We start from the raw sequence: 20,688 nt of genomic DNA, 5'->3' as shown, positions 1-20,688 counted from the left end.
GAAACATTACGTATACACGATATTCAATGGTACAATCATAGGAAGGGAAGGGAATAATTTCTATGACCCTCTGTTTTCAAACATATGTTCATCCACACATCTCTTTTACACACGAATAAAGTTTATGTCTTGGAAAAAAAGCTCTAAAATAAGTATTATTATTATTATGACAAATGTTTATGAGGAATATAATCATCATCATTATAAATGATAGTAATTATCATTAATAATTTAATTTAATTTAATTTAATTTAATTTAATTTAATTTAATTTAATTTAATTTAATTTAATTTAATTTAATTTAATTTAGTTTTAAACAAAAGTCAGGCTGTTATTATGAAAAGCGGCTTACGTTCACTAACCCGGATATTGTTTTTATATACTGGATTTCAGCAGCAGAGGGCTGCAAGTATCTTTTCTGTTTAATACACTTCTGCATGTTTGTATACTGTAAAGTTTTCACTGAATTGGTTTTTGCTCTGTTTAGTGTTTATTCACCCGACGACGGTGTCTTGAACGTTTCTTAGTGTTAACGAATGTTACTGAGCGTTTAACCTTAATGTAGACACACTTACTAACAGGTACTGAATGCTTTTGGTTTTTATAAGTTGATTCTTCCCTATAACAGTTATTTAACCCAATGGTATCTTGTTAAAAACTGTTCAAAATTATTATCTTTAATGTATAATATGTGTTTTTTTCTTTCTTTTTTTTTTCTAATCATAAAGTTGGCCAGGTTGAGATATATGCAATGGTTATGTATATTATATGTAAATTTATATTAGACTACATACTAAGTATACATAATATTATGTTTATTCATATTATTTGCATATATATTATAGACTATTTACACACTATTCACTATACATATCACTATTTACATTCAAAAATGCATATCTACATATCTTCAGTAACCTCTTGGATATGGAATTATGTCCTTACCATAAAATGAGTGACCAGGTTTATAATATATAGGCTGCAGTTTATTAGGTTTCTCGTCTCAACATTATTATTGTGCCTTTCCCAGAATGAGGCAAGATATGTGAGCAGAAATCAATGCCATGCGCCATCCTTTCTTAACAACTTTCTTATTGTTTTTTCCTGTTCAGGTGCTTTAGCCAGGTGAATGTTGGGAGTTCGAGCCCTGTTTGGAATCGGTCTTCTTGTGACATCACGAGGAGGCTCTGTCCTGACACATACCGGAGCATGTGCACATGTTGCCAGTAACATCTACACTAAAGGTCTCGCTCATAGACAGGCTTGCACTATGGCCAATACAATAAAGTACCTGGGGTGAGTGTAAATGCACTACACTCTCTGTGTGATATGATACGTATTGTTGCATGTCAGTCATCCATAACATGATGTTACATTACTGTTGTTGTGAATGTCAATGTACAAGTTTTTATTTCTGGTTTCTGTCATCACAGACAAGAAGAGGCTCAGCACATTGACGAGGAGCTGTTTAATGAGTACAGCTTCAGTGTGGATCAGTTAATGGAGCTGGCCGGGCTTAGCTGTGCCACAGCCGTGTCAAAGGTACATCTGATGCTCCACCATCATGCAGAAAGGATCACATACAGCTTATACACATAATACACAATCAAATCACTGGTTTACTTCATAGGGCTATCCTCTACAATCACTGCTCAAGAGTCCACCCAGAGTTCTGGTGATCTGTGGCCCTGGAAATAATGGAGGAGATGGCTTGGTTTGTGCTAGACATCTCAAACTGTTTGTGAGTTCGAGTTATGGCTTTAAATAAAATGACTGCACCTGTTTCAAATCTTTCCCTCATTAAACGTAATATTTTATGAAGGCGTATTGACTTTATTCATATTGCATGTGAATCTCCTAGGGATATGAGCCATCTGTATTGTACCCGAAGCGCCCCAACAAGCAGCTGTTTCAGAATCTTACCACCCAGTGTGAGAAGATGGATATATCCTTCCTGACAGAGATGCCTGAGGTACAACAGGAACCTCAGCGGTCAATACCACATTTTTTACACCATGGGGGGTCTGAATTTATTTTTTTATTTTTTTACCCTTCATATGGGTTCCTTCTCCTCATTAATAACTGATAAAATAATGTGCCTGTTTACACTGAATGTCTAACACCTATCTGACATTCCAGTGTTTTTTAGTGTTTTTTTTACCTTCACATAAATTGATTTATGTTCATTTATTGTTAACGTTAATGGATATATATTTATGGTTTTGTATATGTACACAACCATTTAGAAGTTTGCGGTCAGTAATTCTTTTAAAAAAGAGAAATGGATACTTTTATTCAGCAAGGATGCATTAAATTGATCGAAAGTGGCAGTAAATACATTTATAATGTTACAAAAAAATTCTATGTCCAATAAATGCTGTAAACTTTCTAATCGTCAAAGATTCCTGGAAAAAATATGTAATTGTTTCCACAAAGATATTACGCAGCACAACTGTTTTCAACATTGATAATAATCAGAAATGTTTCTTAAGCACCAAATCAGCATATTAGAATGATTTCTAAAGGACCATGTGACACTGAAAACTGGAGTAATGATGCAGAAAATCCAGCTTTGAATAAATTACATTTTGAAATATATTAAAATAGAAAACAGTTCATTTTAAATGGAAATAATATTTCACAATATGTGACCCTAGACCACAAAACCAGTCACATGGAGCAATTTTATGAAATTGAGATGTATACATCATATAAATAAGCTTTCAATTGATGTATGGTTTGTTAGGATAGGACAATATTTGGCCGAGATACAACTATTTGGAAATCTGGAATCTGAGGGTGCAAAAAAATCGAAACATTGAGAAAATCGCCTTTAAAGTTGTCCATTTATGTTCGCGATTGTGCTGCATTCACTCACAAAAATATATGTTTTATATATTTACAGTAGGAAATTTACAAAATATCTTCATGGAACATGATCTTTACTTAATAGCCCATTGATTTTTGGCATAAAAGAAAAATCATTATTTTTGACCCATACAATGTATTGTTGGCTATTGCCACAAATATACCCACGCTCCTTATGACTGGTTTTGTGATCCAGGGTCACATATTAGATAATATTATATTATTTTTAATCAAATAAATGCAGCTTGGTGAGCATAAGAGACTTCTTTGAAAAACATCTTACCAACCCTAAATTTTGATCGGCAGTGTATATATGTAAATATGTATACTTTGAGTCTGCTATATTCTATATGTCATGCATTCTCCCATCATGCTGTCTGTAGGCTGATGTGATTGATGAAGCTTATAACTTGGTGGTGGATGCCATCTTTGGATTCAGTTTTAAGGGTGCGGTGCGAGAGCCATTCGGTGGCATTCTCTCCCGACTAAAGAAAATCACTGTGCCCATTGCTAGTGTCGACATACCTTCAGGTGAGAATGCACGCACACCATCATCAGGAAGAAATAATCACTGAATTTTATTGCAATCCTAGTATTAAAATATTTGATTAGCATTTAAGAGCCAAAAATCTTCTTTTTATTGCATAAAACGCCTGGTAATGGTAAGTCAAATAGTAAATGTTGCCTTATTATGACAAACGATGTTCCTTTTCTTTCACTCTTTAGGCTGGGATGTGGAGAAAGGCTCTCCTGATGGGATTCAGCCTGACATGCTCATCTCCCTCACAGCCCCAAAGAAGGCAGCCAATCACTTCAAAGGACGCTATCACTTCCTGGGAGGACGATTCGTTCCTCCTGCACTTGAACAGAAGTACCAGCTGAATCTGCCTCAATACCCAGGCACTGAGTGTGTGTATCAGCTGAACTGAACATTAATTAGGCCTTCATGTCACTGTTGTGTCAGTAATCACAAAAATAAAACAGATGGTTAATAACTGTCTGGTTTACCACTCTGAATACTTTTCTTATATTGGGTACATATGGGCTTGGTGATTAATCAGCATCAATCAATAATTGTTTATGATGATGTTTAAAGATATTGACTCTTTATTGCCAAGAACCAGTCTGATTAGTTAAGGATTTATAAAACCTCAAAATAAAATAATGGTTTTTGATGATTTTGGAATTTAGTGAATAATTGCTGTATTATTGTTTTGTGTTTAAATATATTAATGTTGCATATTTATGTATGGGAATATGTAGCATTTGAACTGAAATAAAAACTTTATGCTGACATAACAATGTTAATGAATATGTTTATAGACAAACAAATCAGCACACACACAGGTAATTGTATAGAGCAAGTCACATGATTCATAATCATGATTTTAAAACATGATTTTATAAAACAAAAAGGCAGACAGGCATAACATATGGAGCTAGAGGAACTAAATACGATGAAATGATGAAACAATACAAACTGTGATGATTAGAAGAGTGTGTGCAGGTGTGAGCCAGGAGGAATTATGGGAAATGGAAGTGTGCTGTGGTGAAGTGACTGAGGATTGTGACATTTGCAAGCCGCAGCAGTGTGCAGAGCTCTTCACATTTCTATTATGAGTATGAAATTATTTCAGTGTTCAAAAAAAAAAAAAATGTAATGCCAAAATATCAATCATCTATAAACACCACATACTTTCCATGAGAAATGTCTAATTGATCAGTCCAACATATTGTTTCAAAGACTGAGAAGTTCATTTTGTATCTATATTTTACAGACCTGAAGTATGTACTGAAATATATTTCTGTTAATTTCAACACCATATAAATAGCTTTATAATACAACACAACCCATTTGTGGTTTATCCATAAGAGTAATTTACATTAATGTGTAGTGGTAATTAACAATCATCAGTTCCAATTGTTTACATCTTTTAAAAGTAAAAAACAAGCCACAAAACAATAACCCTAAGAACGCCTGGTCACCTCCCTATTTTGCTCATTGCTATGATATCCAATGAAGGCCAAGTATGAAGAAGTTCCTCCATGCAGGTATGACGTAATCAATGTCATAGGGAAATGTCTTTGTTTTGCTCTTGATGACATTGGGTGTTGTTCAGGTGCTTTTACAGCAGGACTGTTTCTCCTCCTTGTACTCGCTGGACGGGCCCAGGGTCACGGCGCAGATGGAACCTCTGGTGACCTCTTTACTAGCAACTTTCTTGTGTATTGCTGATGGATGAAACATCATTGAACATTGTCTTCATGAGTTAAAGTCAAGGATTTTAAACTTAAGGTATGAACTGGTTTTGACACCATGATAAAGATAAACCCAATAATATATTTGCTGTGCTTCAATGTTAATCAGTGACAGAAGTAAAAAGAAAACTCACCAGTTAGAACTTCAAGGAAGGCAGATTCAACGTTAGTTGACTCTAAAGCAGAAGTCTCCATATATAGTAAGCCTTTGGCCTCTGTTTTATAAAAAAAAATGAATAGATGTCAATACAACTTTATTTCATAATATGTCTTAAAGCGATAGTTCACCCCAAAATGAAAATTCTGTCATAACCTTTATGTCATTCCAAAACTGCATGACTTTCTTCTTCCGAACACAAAGATATTTTTGATTGGGGTCCAAACAACATTGGACCGCACTGACTTTTATTGTGTGTGCAAAAATGTATTCCACAGAAGAGAGTGAGTCAGATTTAGAATAACGTGAGGCTAAATTATAACAGAATGCGGGGCAAACTAAATAAAATGTATTGATACCTGCAAAGTCTTTAGCCTCCTCTGTTGGTACAGTGCGTCCAGTTCCCAGGTCACTTTTATTTCCCACAAGCATGACTACTATATGAGGATCAGCGTGGTCGTACAGTTCCTTCAGCCATCGCTCAACGTTCTCATACGTCAGGTGCTTGGTGATGTCATAAACCAGCAGTGCACCCACAGCTCCCCTGTAATACCTACAAGAGCCAAACTATTCGTTATTACACATGCAGAAGTAGAAGTGTGTATTGGCTCAGATTGCGCTTTGTGGTTCATTATTTGGTTTACAGTGAGGAGTAAGGTACTTTTTCAATACCGTTAAAAAGTTCCGGGTCAGTCAGTTTTTATTTTTACTTTCATACAGCAAAAATGTATTCAATTGATAAAAAGTGACACTAAAGACATTTATAATATAATAAAAGATTACTATTTCAAATAAATAAATAAAGAATCTTGTAATAAATGTATATCAGTTTTCACAAAAATGTTTTAAAGAAATTCAACATTGATAATAAGGAATGTCTTGAGCACCAATTAAGCATATTAGAATGATTTCTGAAGGATCATGTGACACTGAAGATTGGAGTAATGATGCTGAGAATTCAGCTTTGCCACACCAGGAAAACAGAAAACAGTTATTTTCACAGTATTAATGTTTTTACTGTATTTTTGATCAAATAAATGCAATCTTGGTAAACATAAAATACTTCTTTGGAAAAACATTTTAAAAAATCGTACCAACCCCAAACTTTTGAATGGTATATTAATACTCTTTCATTTGGAAACTTATTTTGTTTCCCTGATAATTATATTTAAAATATAATATCATTATGGAATATAATATCATTATATAAGTAGTGGTGGTTCCCCAAAAAAGTATTCTGGATGCTTAAAAATGTCACTGAATTAGATTCAGTGACAAAAAATATAAAACCAAATGGCATCTACAAACAAGCTATGATACAGTAAAAGAGTTAAAAGTCATGCAAATACATTTGGGACAACTCTAGATGCCAGTAACATATCAGTTATACTTTAACTGTATATCCGGTCAAAAAAGGAGTGGTTCTGGGTGTGATGCTAATCACAACGAATTCCAAAGCCTCCATAATCTTAAATAAGGATTCATGTGAACATACAGATTAGAGGTATCTGTAGGATTAAAGGATAGCTTGAGATGACATGATGAGGGACTTACGCTGAGGTAATAGCCCTGTAGCGCTCTAGACCCGCAGTGTCCCAGATCTGGGCCTTGATGGTAATATTATCCACTTGAATGGAGCGAGTGCTGAATTCCACCCCGATGGTTGTACGGCTGTCATGATTGAACTCGTTTTTGGTAAATCTTGACAGTAAGTTGCTTTTTCCAACCCCTGACTCCCCAATTAAAACCACTGAAAGACAACAAAAGACAAGCTTGATTTTGTTCTAATTCACAAAATTTATAAAAAATCACATGTAAACATAGAAAGAGAACATTTATTCACTTATTTATTATAGGCTATGGATTATTATTTTATGGGTTTCAGATCAAAATGATCATTGTAAAATCATAAATCTGATCTCCAAACAAATGAATCAAACTTACCTTTGAAGACAAAGTTGTAGGTTAAATCTGTCCCCATGTTCACCTTAGCAGTGATGTGTCAGTCTGTATTTAGTGCTTATGTGTTACTCTAGCTCAAAATCCACTGGGAGGAGAAAAGCAGACGCTCACGTTTCTGAAAAGGTTTATAAATCCATTCTTGTGCTGGTCTAAAGGCAGATTCCACACTGCAAGACTCCTCTTTGAGACAGTTGGGGTGGGAGAGCAGGTGAAACAGGTAGAACCACTGATACACAATTGGGAGTGACTTCATGATCTCACGCAAAACGGTTAAATCAGTCGCTTCTCAATCCAACAGCACATATATCCTATTCTGTATGTCTGCAAATCAGAAGCTGAGTCATAAAACCAGCCGTCCTGTATCAACAGGCATTTCTCAAACCTGTAAAATTCAGAACTCTGTTCTTGTGAACATAAAATAAAAGGGTTTTCCTTAGTATTCCTATCATGTATAAGCAGGAATGTCGTACTACAATACAAAAACAGATGCTAATTTACCTGTTTAGGCCAGTGTTTCTTTAATATTAGACTGGTAAATTACACCTCTACTGGTTATGCAGCATTTACAAAATCATTATCATGTTAATAGTTTTGCATATTGATAGGTATACAAAGCTCATGGTGATATTAATAAACTGCATTCTTTATTTTAAGGACAGTTTTGTTACTTTTGTATGATAAACAACATGTAGCCTAGTGTGCTAGGTTGCCACAGATGCCCAGTCAGTGCACAATGTAGGTCTTAAAACACTGGTATATTATCGCACTGGCTTCAGTGTGTGACCTTTAGCAATATTAAAAGCAAAAGCAAAGCAATTTCACAAGAAAGAAGAGCAAAGGACGCTGTAAATCAAAATTTTGACAGCCACAAATGAGCGAGCGTTCATCCTCCTGTCCTGTGGGTGGCAGCACCGCGTTGACGTGGCGCTGGTGTGTTGTTTTGTGACGCGAATCGCTACGGGGGAAAAAGACGCGCTTCCGTCAGTACACACGCCGGGTTCATCATGGCGGCGGGACCGATTTCAGAACGAAATCAAGGTAAAATTGAATAAATATAAACTCGAAGGGATACGTTTTATGTACTGTTCAAGAAAAGTATTGCAGCACATTTTAAGCTATTCCTGTCTTCTCTACAAGCATTGAGTCGCTCACTTACATTTATTCAAATACGCTTGCTTAAAAACTAATAACAAAGAAAAGTTTGGGGTTTAATAATTAAGTGCATCAAAACAATATGATATATAACTACTACGAGTTATAATAATAACAATAAGCTTAATAATGCATATCTTATAAACTGCCATATCTTTGTGTCCATGTTTATTTTGATCATATTTTATTTTCAGATGCCACTGTATATGTGGGTGGTCTTGATGAGAAGGTCTCTGAGCCTCTCCTGTGGGAGCTTTTTCTCCAAGCTGGTCCTGTGGTAAACACACACATGCCCAAAGACAGAGTAACGGGACAACATCAGGGTGAGTTTCCACATCATTGAGCGTTCAGATGAAAAATTTCTATCGTTTTGCATGATTTCAATTGACATTGGTCTTTGTTCTTCAGGTTATGGCTTTGTGGAGTTCCTCAGTGAAGAGGATGCAGACTACGCCATAAAGATCATGAACATGATCAAACTATACGGCAAACCCATACGAGTCAACAAGGCTTCGGCGCACAACAAGAACCTCGACGTCGGCGCCAACATCTTCATCGGCAACTTAGACCCTGAGATCGACGAGAAACTCCTTTATGATACTTTCAGCGCTTTCGGTGTGATCCTTCAGACACCGAAGATCATGCGAGACCCGGACACAGGCAACTCGAAGGGTTATGCTTTCATCAACTATGCCAGTTTTGATGCCTCCGACGCAGCTATCGAGGCCATGAATGGCCAGTATCTCTGCAATCGGCCCATCACGGTTTCATACGCATTTAAGAAGGACTCAAAGGGCGAGAGGCACGGCTCTGCTGCAGAGCGTCTCCTGGCCGCCCAGAATCCACTTTCACAGGCCGATCGCCCCCATCAGCTTTTCGCAGACGCCCCACCGCCCCCCTCCATGCCCACACCTGTCATGACCGCCATGGGTGGAGGGATGCCAATGCCAGGTTAGATAATATGAGAGTATTGAACTATTTCTGACATTTTTCAGGTATTTGACTATCACACAGCCCTGCATTTTGAGGACATGCAGTTTTTAATTTTTTTCAGAAATAGGAATGAAGACTTTTTACATTTATATATAATATATGCATGTGTATATTTCATAAATATGCATTCATGTATATAAAATAAAATAAAAATCTTCATTCTTATTTACTTATAACTTCTTATAACTTTTTAAGATTTGGTCTCAAAACCGAAAACTCATTTAACAATATAACAAGCAGACAAAAGTTTATTTTTTTTATGAGAAAAAGTAAATTTGTAGTTTAACTTACAATCTGCAAAGGAGTGGAAAATGTTCAAATACTTCATTTAATGTCAAAGACCTTCACATAAAGTTTTTGTTCTTCACAATATCTTTGATTTTCTGTAACTGATAGGATGTAGCATGAAACATCTGGATCATGTTTGCATTTTCTTCTGTCACCGACCATAAATCTAACCTTGAAATCAGGATTCAAGACATGAAATAATATCATACATGTGAAGCTGAGACAAACTGTTGTAATCTGCCTCAGAGGAAGATGGGAATCATGGCATTGTCAAAAAAAGGCAAAAATGCTACAAAATGCATGTCATATGTTGTAAGAAAGTGACGTTTTAGAGCAAAAAATCCAAAAAATTTGGAATCAGCACACCAAACTTAGTAAGAAACAAGTATTGGGTTTCATTCAGCAAATATGATACCGGGCGGGAAGTGTTATTTTTGGTACAATAAATGTATTTTGCATCAATTTTATTTTTGTACATTGATCTCGCAGGGATGCCGCCTCCTGGTGCTTTCCCACCTGTTCCTCCTCCTGGCACAATGCCACCTGGGATGCCGCCCGGTATGATGCCTCCTGCGCCAGGCACTCCTTCACAACAGGGTGGAGGGCACCCACCGGGACCCCCGCCCTTCCCCCCTGGAGGAATGCATCCACCAGGAATGCCGCCAATGCCGATGCCTCCGTCGGGACCTCCCGGAATGGTGCCTCCTCCACCTGGCCCGCCTGGATCTTCTCAACAAAGAGCACCTACTCCACCTGGCATGCCTCCTCCCCCCATGGGAGTCCCTCCCAGAGGACCATTCGGTCCCCCAATGGGTATGTGTGTGAAGAAGTGGCTTGTGCATTTCAACGGAAGCAAAATAGACAAAATGTTGTTGTTGATGCAATAATTCCTCCCCTTTTTTACAGGTCCACCAATGCATCCAGGTATGAGAGGGCCTCCACCAATGCCACCTCCAGGTTATGGTGCCGGCCCACCCCGACCACCACACTTCGGCTTTCAGAGAGGGCCTCCCTTGCCGCCACGTCCTCCTGCACCACCGAGGGGTCCGATGAGAGCACCAATGCCCCCCTAAGCCCAAATGTGAAGACCTTTTTGAAACCTTCGTTGTTTTTATTTACATTCTGTTCTTTACTAGATGGACCACTTGCTTCTTTGTATACAGATTTCTTAATTTTGGTCATTGTACTATTTCAGAATTAGCAAGAATAAACAATTTTATATAAAAGTCGTTTTTTTGCAAGTTTGTTTACAAAAGGATTTCAAATAAATGCTGTTCTTTTGAACTTTTTCTTCATCATAGAATCCTGAAAAAATGTGCCACAAAAATATTAAAGGGATAGTTCACCCAAAAATGAAAATTAGCCCATGATTTACTCACCCTCAAGTCATCCTAGGTGTATAGGACTTTCTTCTTTCAGACGAATACAATCGGAGTTATATTAAAAAATATCGTGGCTCTTCCAATCTTTATAATGGCAGTGAATGGCCGTTTCTAAGTCCATAAAAGTGCATCTATCCATCATAAACGAACTCCACACACCTCCAGGGGGTTAATAAAGGCCTTCTGAAACCAAGCGATGCATTTGTGTAAGAAAAATATCCATATTTAAAACTTTATAAAGTAAAGTAACTAGCTTTCCGGCCAAACAAACATACAGTAAAGCGCAACTTATGCGAGTAATGCGATGTACTGCTGATATTTACGCTACGCCATGATGCACTATGCTACTTCTGATGTCACAAGTTGTGTAAGTTGTGCCTTAGGCGTAAGTGGAATCCTTATGTTCCTTTTGGCCCGGAAACTAGTTATTTTACTTCATAAAGTTTTGAATATGGATATTTTTCTTACACAAACGCATCGCTTCGCTTCAGAAGGCCTTTATTAACCCCCCAGAGCAGTGTGGAGCACTTTTATGATGGATAGATGCACTTTTATGGACTTCAAAACAGAAACAGCCATTATAAAGCTTGGAAGAGCCAGGACATTTTTTAATATAACTCCGATTGTATTCGTCTGAAAGAAGAATGTCATATACACCTAGGATGACTTGAGGGTGAGTAAATCATGGGCTAAATTTCCTTTTTGGGCGAACTATCCCTTTAAGCAGCACAACTGTTTTAATAATAAGAAATGTTTCTTGAGCACCAAATTGGCATATCAGAATGATTCGTGAAGGATCATGTGACTGAAGAAATGATGCTTAAAATTCAGCTTTACCATCACAGATTTAAATATATTAAAATAGAAAACAATTATTTTGAATTATAATAATATCCCAGAATATTACTACTTTTTCAGTGTTTTTGATGTTTTTCAGTGTTTAGTGTTAAAAACATAAAAAATCTTACTGACCCAAAACTTTTGAACAGTATCATAGATTACTTTAATGTGATGATATGAGCTACTTTTAGTGGGTCGAATATAAAATGAACAAAAGAAAATATACAGAAGCTGACAATTGATATTTGCAACATTTTTAATCAAAAATAAGTCAAAAGCTTTATACATTTAAGCATATAACAAGTGGGAGAAACTCTAAAATCAAGATCTTGCATTAACACCAGTGTAGGTCCATAAATTGTAGTGCCAGTATATTACTGTGGTTAATTTTTACAATGTGAGGACGGTGATGTCTTTACATAAAAAAAGAAAGAAACTTAAATTATTTAAAAAAAGTAAATAATTACATATTTCCTATGTGAGAAGCAATCAAACTAGTTAAAATGGAAAATTTCTTCTGAGGTTACTACAATTATGTCTGTAACTATTTTTTTTGTTTTGTTATATAGCACAAAATTGGATTCAATTAAAAAGTCACATACGCTCTTGCCATCTAATGCATTTGAACATCTCAGATTATTCTGTGCCTGAAAAACCAACGATTATTAGCTCAGGGAGATAACATTACACATCATAAAGGCTAGCCAGACAGATACAAAACCCTGATATTGAAATCAGACTTTTTACATTTGTGAAAGCAATGTTAAAGGGATAGTTCACCAAAAAATGAAAATTCTGTCATAATTTCCTCACCCTCAAGTCATTCCAAACACTTGATGGACCCCATTGACTTCCATAGTAATGAAAAAACTGTTTGGTTACCTATATTCGTCATAACATGTTTTGTGTTCAGTAGAAGAAAGAGATCCATTCAGGTTTGGAACAACTTGAGGTTGAGTAAATGATGAGAATTTAAATTTTGGGGTGAACTATCCCTTTAACTCACTGTGAAGAAGAGCTCTCAACTTAAGATTCAAAGTAACTAAAACAAAACAGCAACCACATTATACATATTCAGAGAAAACAAATACATGTTACATAAGGAATGTGAGTTAATGAATGGGAGTTATGCTTTAGACCCATTGAAACAAATACTATATATGCAATAATTCATGTAGAATCCTTTATGAATAAAAACTAAACATGACCAAAAATACACCAAGGCACTTTTAATTGACCTACAGATAAAAAAAAAAAAAACTAAAATTAAATTCTTGAAACTGGTGCATTACTTTATTACCAATGCATAGAACACAAACCACTGCTGCATTCTGAGATGAATTTTCAACGTGTAATTTCAGAAGCGATGAAACTAACTGTCTGAATAAGACAGCTGCATTTCTAGGGGAGCTCAAAAGACATGCAGTTTGCAAAAGAGTTCCATCCTGAGTGAACCTTTTCCAGCTGTTTGAAGAACCCCATCTAGGACAACTGATGGGTGAGCACTTCTAAGGACACTACAGATACAGACTCCAAGAAAGAATCATCTTCCCTGGTCGTGTGTGTGTGTGCATATGATGCACATTGTGGTTGTTTCTTTGTGAACTTTCATTTGAAGCAAGAAACGTTCACCAAAACAGAACAAGGAAATAAATTACAAAAAGGACTTAATTGCTGAAAAATCAAAATGAACCAAACCAAAACCGTGCCGAAGCACTCTTTGGTTGCTTTGAGGATTGAGTCCACGCTCTTGGGTGCTCTTATGAGATGACTTCCGTGTGACCCGCCGTGGCTTCCACTAGAGTGATCTGCTCGTCCACACAATCGATCTCTTCTGTTTTGATGACTACGCCACCTTCTGAAAACATGACAACTTCCTCTTCTCCCTCTGTTGTTTCTTCGATACCGACCTCTTCCTGCACAAACACGATGTGCTCCTGGTCCAGCCCTGTGGTGCCGTTGCTCTGTCCGTTTGACATGGCCTCCAGTTTCATGCGGTACCCCTCGGCTTCCTGCTCTTTGCGGAGCAACTGCTGACGATAGGACTGAGCTTTCCTGTTAGCTTCCTGTAACTGCCACTGGAGATGCTCCTGGAGATTGAAGATAAATCGAGAAGGATAAATGTATATTTTAAGAGTTCAGATGCAAAAGCCTCTATGTGCCATCTGAAATTTTCTTCTAGAATGATCATTTTTATCAAGCTCGTAATTTTTAATTCAGTAATCTCACTTAAATGGCAATGAAAATGACCTATTAATTGTAATTTAAGTGAAATTACTGAACTTAAAAATATGAGCTTGATAAAAATGATCTTTCCAAAAGAAAATTTCAGATGGCACTTATATATATATATATTTATTTTAGACTCACCGTTTCACCAGTCTCTGCATTATTGGATGAAACTTCAATTTTCCTTTTACGAGCAGGAGGTTCGGAGTCTTCTACCACTTCCTCTGTGATTTGATTGGCTGGAACTGCCAATACTGATATAAAAAGAAAAGAAAATCAAAGAGGAACATGCTTAATTCAAGGTATAAGAATGTCAAGACAGCCGATAGATCGATAGATAGACATACATACATACCACACACACACATACACACAATTCAATAATATAATAATCATATACACTACCGGTCAAATGTTCAGTACGATTTTATTTTTAAAGAAATTAATACTTTTGAGCAAGGATGTATCAAACTCATCAAGTGTGACAGACAGAACTATTACATTGTTTTAAAAATATATATTTTTCCAATAAATGCTGTTCTTCAAACTTCCTATTCATTAAAGAATCCTAAAATATCAGTTTCCATATAAGCACTAAGCAGCACAACCTTTTTCAACATTGATAATTAAAAATGCTTCTTGAGCAAGAAATCATCATATTAGAATGATTTCTGGAGGATCATGTGACACGAAGACTAATGATGCTGATAATTCAGCTTTGCCATCACAGAAATATTTTTAAATATATTCAAACACATCTATATCTAATAATATCTCACTATATTACTGTTTTTACTGCATCTTTGAGCAAATAAATGCAGCCTTGGTGAGTATAAGACTTTTAAAAAAACTATATATAAATCTTAAAATTACATCATTGAGAGTTCAGGTCAAAATCCAAAATAAGGATAGTTAGTTATACCTTGTCGTCCATCCTGCATTGTGACAAAGAACGGTTGGCCGAGTCCATTTGTCTGCAGGTTTCCATGTTGATCTGTTAATATGGTTATGACCCTCTGACCTGATTCATTCACCACTTGTTGGATACTCGAGTCCAAGGAACTGACAGCTATGGCCTCCTCGGTGTCACCTAAACATCATGAGAAAAACAAAATGCAATTGTTGGTTCAAAGTCAATCTAAGATCATAAAATACCCAACAACGTTAGTTTACAATTATTTCCTAGTCGTATCGTACCTGAGCTGGCTTTGATCAAGTCAGAGAGGTTGACGACTCCCCCTTGGATGTTTGGGACGCCCTGAATGATGAACTGTGAGGTGGAGCTGCCGTTTATGATTGACGCTTCGGCATTCCTGTTCACCTGATTCTGCATTCCCTCCTAAAGGCAAAACGAGGATTTATGAGGAACATTTCTTAGGGCTTCTTTACACCTGGCTTCTTTGGAGCTTCATTTTCTCCCTAAATTTGGTTCACTTACCCACAATTTCACATACAATGCTTAAGCCTAGTCCCAGACTAAAACGCATGTTTGAGCTGTTTTAACTGAAAGCAACTTGCACTGACATATCTTCAAATATGTCAGAGCCATTGTTTTGGCTCGAGATGCACACCAGAATTCAAAGGCACGTTTGTAAAAGTTACTTAAATGCCCTAACTGTACTAATGCCTAAACTTGGCTTGATCTAAGCCCCGTCTGTGAAACCGGGCTTTGGGCGAACATATACACGGAAATTACGCTCGGATCCTCAACACAAATTCGAGCAGAGATAGCCTGACCGAGGTGGTCTCGCGCTTGAAATCGAACTCTGGAGCAGTTTGCTTGAGGTGAGAGAGCAATCTGACACAACAGACCAAGTTGCATCACAATATATGATTGTTAATTAAAGGTGCAGCAAGCGATCTTTGAGAAACGCTGTTGAAAGTGGAATGAACCGAGCACCACAACACACATGTAGCCAATCAGCAGTAGGGGGCGTGTCCTTCATGATTTGAAGAAAGACCGCAGAGAGATGGTTGAGAGACGGTTGAGAGACATTACAAAAAAAGAGGAATATCACTGGAAAAAGAAGGGTTATGATCAGGCAAGAGCTTTAGGACCCGCGTTAATATTAGAAAAGCTTAGGTTGCGTTGTTTCTGTTCTAGGTTGATATGCTGTTGTTGTATTGTTAGCTATACATTATTTTCCTTAAGCTATGATAAAGAAACATCCACTCTTGCATTGTGTGTTTGTGCATTTTGGCGAATGGAGCAATGAAGGGAGGGTTGATTTCAAAACTCAACAGTTTGTCTCAGAAATCACTTTCTGCAACTTTAAATACGTAGCAGCAATGCTTGTTTTGCTAATGCCTCTGAAAACGAATCGTGGGTTAGGCGAACCTGGAGTAAAGAGGAAGTGAAATGTCTAATTCAAATTTGGTCAGATGAACATTTCACAACAACTGTACAAAACTCAAAAACACAAACGAAGTTGGCACCTTGATTCTTGCTCAAAATTATGAAGTAATATACCGGCATCAAGCTTGCAGAGTTGTTGTCTATCCATCCTGACAGATGACCGCTATGAGCAGAATCCCAAACATTAACAGGTGCACTCTGACCAATGAGAGAACAGTTTACTCTCACATCACTTGTGTTAAAAATGTTTTGGGTTACACTTGATTTTAAGGTGACGTATTACAGATAACTACATGTACTTACTCTAGTAATAACAGTAAATTATGCATAATTACAAGTAACTAACCCTAAACCAAACCCTAACTGTAATTCTATAGTAAGTACATGTAGTTAATTAACATTACTCAGTACTTACTTGAGTAAGTACTACGTCACCTTAAAATAAAGTGTAACCAATAGTTGGTTCCATTTAGAAATGTTGCCTGGTGAAAGCGAACCAAGAAGAAATTGCAATATTGTAACTATTTGGAACATGGCAAACGGTTTACAGGTGTGAAAATGCCCTTAAACAAATGTCTCTAGTGTTTTGCAGTTTTCCCCACACATGACAAACCTGTAACAGGTGTATAAGTTCTGCGTGTTGTATGTCGATAGCGATATCAAAAGCGGACTTGTCAAACTTGCTGAGGGCATGTACATCTGCACCATGTTTGACCAACAGCTCTGCGACGCTGTGATGGCCGTGCTGGGCTGCCCAGTGAAGAGCGGTCATCTTCAACATGTCTTTGGCATTGATGTCGGCACCACTCTAAAACACAAAGAGAGACTTTTGTCAGTCTCCTCAGTTGACAAATTGGAATAGTTTATAGAACACCTAGTCAACTATCGCAACACAGGACAAGCCTCGTCTTACCCTGATTAATAAATCCACGATGACCTCATGGCCCTCTGTAGCCGCCATGTGCAGTGGGGTCCTGTCCACTTTGGTTCGGGCATCTCTGCTGACACCCGCCCTCAGCAGGACTTCAGCAGTGGAGTAATGGCCGTGCTGGGCTGCTAAATGTAATGGAGAAGTTCCAAGCTGCAAAATAGGTACATAAAAATGAGCTTTTACATCGGTGTAAACTATTTTTTGTTGTACTGCCTTGTAGTTCCACCTTGCGACAATTTACATTGTGCTATTTACAAGCAGATAATGTCAATGACACATCATATGAGTCAGGATGATGTAAAGATTGTCAGATCTTTATAGATTAGCTTGTTATGATTCTTAAAAAGCATTGATAACACTGTTTTTCTTATTGATTGCATCTCATAAAGGCTAAGCTCTAAAATCATATTAAAGGGTTAGTTCACCCAAAAATGAAAATTCTGTCAGTAATCACTCACCCTCATGTTGTTCCAACCCCGCAAGACTTTCGTTCATCTTCTGAACACAAATTAAGATATTTTTTGATGAAATCTGAGAGCTGGCTCACTCCTTCATAGGCTTCTATGTTATTGAAACTTGCCGGCCCAGAAAGTTTGTAAAGACAATGTTTAAAATAGTCCAAGTGACTACAGTGGCTCAACCTTAAGTTTATCAAGCGACGAGAATACTTTTTGTGCGCAAAAACAAACAAAAATAACGACTTTATTCAACCATCTCTTCTCTTCCATGTCATTCTGCTAAGCTGTTGACGTAGTGTAACAGCGCAGCGCTTCTGTGTTGTACTTCAGAACGTAGGCTTACTATTGGCCGATGCTGGTCATGTGTGTGATGCTGGCCAATAGTGAGCCTACGTTCTGACGTACAACCCAGAAGCGCTGCGCTGTTACACAACGTGAACTCACTCAGAGGCCCACACAGAAGAAAATGAATAGTTGAATAAAGATTTTTGAGCACAAAAAGTATTCTCGTCGCTTGATAAACTTAAGGTTGAGCCACTGTTGTCACTTGGACTATTTTAACAATGTCTTTACTAACTTTTCTTGGATGGCAGATATCGATTACCTAGCAGCCCATGAAGGAGTGAGCCAGCTCTCAGATTTCATAAAAAAATATCTTAATTTGTGTTCCAAAGATGAACGAAAGTCTTACGGGGTTGAAACAACATGAGGGTGAGTAATTACTGACAGAATTTTCATTTTTGGGTGAACTAACCCTTTAACTCATAATATTATTGATAACATGACCAACCCAGTCAGTGGTGAAGGGGGCTCCGTTGGCCATCAGCGTCCGGACCTCATCATCATGACCATTCCGAGCTGCTTCTAAAAGACGCTTTCCCAAATCCACCAATGACATCTAGGCCAAGACAGAGATTAAATATACCATTTAGGACTAAAACTGTGTTATTATGATGATAATGTCTGTGCATTAATCTAACAAAAGATACATTGTACTGAAAAAAAAAAAAAAAAATCTGCTACTGACCAATACAAAACATCATTAACTTCATTTCAAATTGCCTATTTGTAAATTTCACTTGTAGTGTGAGATATGTACCAAATTATGAGATTAGTTTTCATTTTTGACCTATTTTAATTTTTCACATATATTTTATTTTTGGGAAAAGTGGATGTATGAAAGAATAAGAAGAAAATTATGTTGCCAACTACTTAAATATATCAGTGCTTTGTATTACATCTCTTCCAGAAAATCGATCTGACCTTAACCGTTAATCATGCACAGATTTCGACGCGTCATTCGCGTTTGCTTTTCAGAGGATGTTTAAAAAATACATCTGTACTACTTACACCAGTGCAGTAACCAGCTGAACACAACACTTATAAGCAGGCAAGCGAATAATCAAAACGTAAATGATTAAACAACAGCCTTTCCGTTCGTAACATTAGAAAATAAGTGATGAAAACAGTGGACAGAAATAGCAAAGAGAAACTCCGTATATATATCAAAGCAACTACGTGTAAGAACACATACACCAAAAACATGTGAACTTATAAACAGAAAAATTTGTTTGCACCAGTAAGCAAATATTTAAGGGCGATTTTAAAGCTCGTATTTTACATGCCAAACTCAAGTGCCATGTGGAGTCAAAAACAGAGCCGAGCAGACACACATCCTCCATCTGCGCCACGAACTAATAAAGACTGCGCGGATCAAACTCACCGTTATAGCCTGTCTGTCGGACGTCTATTGGGTGATATTAAAGTACTATATAGTTCTCCGTGCTGTATTTCTGAACTGGCTCAACATAAACATGTCTGTGTTTAAAGCGCATTCAGATATGGCGGCTGCTTTAACCCCGGAAATAAAAGGGAAGCTGCTCAGCCGCTTCGGACGTGTCTCAACACTAGCGAGCTGCATACTTCGACATCATGTTTAGGCCTATTAAGTGCGGTTACTACGGGGCTGCCTACTTAGATAGCAAGTTTGGGCCTATTAAATGCGGCTACTAGCGAGCTGCCTTCTTAGACAGCATGTTTGGGCCTATTAAGTGCGTTTGAACCATAGACTTATAAAAAAATGACCCCCCAAAAACAATGCACGAACCCTATAATGCAAAAAAAGGCTGACTAGGTAGGCAGCTCGCTGGGTTTTGAGACACTGCCTACCTATTAAACTATATAGATTCATATATAGATTCATATATTTCTATTTATTTTTTACATTTATAATCTTTATAAATATCTATTGTAAGTGTGTATAATTTAATGGGAGAGGTTTATGTTTGAGTTTCTATGTAAATAAACTTAAAAATGTATATAATGTGTGTGTGTGTGTGTGTGTGTGTGTGTGTGTGTGTGTGTGTGTGTGTGTGTATATATATGTGTATATACAGTACAGGCCAAAAGTTTGGAAACATTACTATTTTTAATGTTTTTGTAAGAAGTTTCTTCTCCTCATCAAGCCTGCATTTATTTGATCAAAAATACAGAACAAAAATTTAATATTGTGATATTACAATTTAAAATAATTGGTTTTCAATTTATTATACTTTAAATTATCATTTATTTCTGTGATGCAAAGCTGAATTTTCAGGATCATTACTCCATTCTATCACATGATCCTTTAGAAATCATTCTAATATGATGATTCATTATCAAAGTTGGAAACAGTTCTGCTGCTTAATATTTTTTCATAACCTGTGATACTTTTTTTAGGATACTTTGATGAAAAAAAAAAAAAAGAAGAAGCAAATGTTTTAAAAATAGAAATCTTTTGTAACAACAATATACACTACTGGTCAGTAATTTGG

General features: G+C 36.9%; 4 protein-coding genes across 7 annotated transcripts; 2 read left to right on the top strand and 2 right to left on the bottom strand.

Moving 5' to 3' along the window:
• The first annotated feature begins 356 nt into the window (after positions 1-356).
• Positions 357-4,166, top strand: naxe (NAD(P)HX epimerase). 4 transcript variants are annotated; one of them, XM_084423445.1, is made up of 8 exons: positions 394-409; positions 566-581; positions 1,113-1,296; positions 1,434-1,542; positions 1,631-1,741; positions 1,862-1,972; positions 3,252-3,399; positions 3,595-4,165. In XM_084423445.1, exons 3-8 carry the CDS (start codon positions 1,130-1,132, stop codon positions 3,795-3,797), a joined length of 849 nt encoding a protein of 282 aa, XP_084279571.1. In that variant the 5' UTR covers positions 394-409; positions 566-581; positions 1,113-1,129; the 3' UTR covers positions 3,798-4,165. The 4 variants fall into 4 exon arrangements, with proteins under 4 accessions (XP_084279572.1, XP_084279573.1, XP_084279574.1 ...); XM_084423446.1 differs by having other exon boundaries at positions 357-581; XM_084423447.1 differs by lacking the exon at positions 566-581 and having other exon boundaries at positions 360-405.
• Positions 4,159-8,203, bottom strand: rab25a (RAB25, member RAS oncogene family a). Its single transcript, XM_084423449.1, has 5 exons — positions 7,229-8,203; positions 6,839-7,034; positions 5,644-5,837; positions 5,262-5,342; positions 4,159-5,100 (listed from the first exon to the last, which is right to left on the bottom strand). Exons 1-5 carry the CDS (start codon positions 7,263-7,265, stop codon positions 4,985-4,987), a joined length of 624 nt encoding a protein of 207 aa, XP_084279575.1. The 5' UTR covers positions 7,266-8,203; the 3' UTR covers positions 4,159-4,984.
• A 6-nt stretch (positions 8,204-8,209) lies between these two features.
• On the top strand, positions 8,210-11,027 carry sf3b4 (splicing factor 3b, subunit 4). Its single transcript, XM_084423444.1, has 5 exons — positions 8,210-8,284; positions 8,593-8,721; positions 8,807-9,349; positions 10,169-10,492; positions 10,586-11,027. Exons 1-5 carry the CDS (start codon positions 8,251-8,253, stop codon positions 10,750-10,752), a joined length of 1,197 nt encoding a protein of 398 aa, XP_084279570.1. The 5' UTR covers positions 8,210-8,250; the 3' UTR covers positions 10,753-11,027.
• A 1,112-nt stretch (positions 11,028-12,139) lies between these two features.
• gabpb2a (GA binding protein transcription factor subunit beta 2a) lies at positions 12,140-19,794 on the bottom strand. Its single transcript, XM_084424157.1, has 8 exons — positions 19,599-19,794; positions 18,666-18,773; positions 17,400-17,567; positions 17,100-17,294; positions 15,328-15,469; positions 15,053-15,220; positions 14,272-14,384; positions 12,140-13,991 (listed from the first exon to the last, which is right to left on the bottom strand). The coding sequence occupies exons 2-8, from the start codon at positions 18,771-18,773 to the stop codon at positions 13,662-13,664; spliced, it is 1,224 nt and encodes a 407-aa protein (XP_084280283.1). The 5' UTR covers positions 19,599-19,794; the 3' UTR covers positions 12,140-13,661.
• Between the last annotated feature and the right edge of the window lie 894 nt (positions 19,795-20,688).

The sequence above is a fragment of the Rutilus rutilus genome, assembly GCF_951802725.1.
Source record: "Rutilus rutilus genome assembly, chromosome: 11".
NCBI classification, from domain to species: Eukaryota; Metazoa; Chordata; class Actinopteri; order Cypriniformes; family Leuciscidae; genus Rutilus; species Rutilus rutilus.
The sequence above is the reverse complement of the archived record's forward strand: the minus strand, read 5'-3'. Positions and strand labels throughout refer to the sequence as shown.

Coding starts and splice junctions, on each gene's coding strand:
- rab25a (XM_084423449.1), bottom strand. CDS start 7,265: ATGGGGACAGATTTAACCTACAACTTTGTCTTCAAAG. Junction 7,035..7,228: donor CTACAACTTTGTCTTCAAAG/GTAAGTTTGATT, acceptor GTTGTCTTTCAG/TGGTTTTAATTGGGGAGTCA. Junction 5,101..5,261: donor CTTCCTTGAAGTTCTAACTG/GTGAGTTTTCTT, acceptor TTCATCCATCAG/CAATACACAAGAAAGTTGCT.
- gabpb2a (XM_084424157.1), bottom strand. CDS start 18,773: ATGTCATTGGTGGATTTGGGAAAGCGTCTTTTAGAAGCAGCTCGGAAT. Junction 17,568..18,665: donor CCCCCTTCACCACTGACTGG/GTTGGTCATGTT, acceptor CCTATTTTGCAG/CTTGGAACTTCTCCATTACA. Junction 13,992..14,271: donor ATGCAGAGACTGGTGAAACG/GTGAGTCTAAAA, acceptor TTCAATCTCCAG/GAGCATCTCCAGTGGCAGTT.
- naxe (XM_084423448.1), top strand. CDS start 1,130: ATGTTGGGAGTTCGAGCCCTGTTTGGAATCGGTCTTCTTGTGACATCA. Junction 1,742..1,861: donor CTAGACATCTCAAACTGTTT/GTGAGTTCGAGT, acceptor TGAATCTCCTAG/GGATATGAGCCATCTGTATT. Junction 3,400..3,594: donor TAGTGTCGACATACCTTCAG/GTGAGAATGCAC, acceptor TTCACTCTTTAG/GCTGGGATGTGGAGAAAGGC.
- sf3b4 (XM_084423444.1), top strand. CDS start 8,251: ATGGCGGCGGGACCGATTTCAGAACGAAATCAAG. Junction 8,722..8,806: donor AGTAACGGGACAACATCAGG/GTGAGTTTCCAC, acceptor TTTGTTCTTCAG/GTTATGGCTTTGTGGAGTTC. Junction 10,493..10,585: donor ACCATTCGGTCCCCCAATGG/GTATGTGTGTGA, acceptor CCTTTTTTACAG/GTCCACCAATGCATCCAGGT.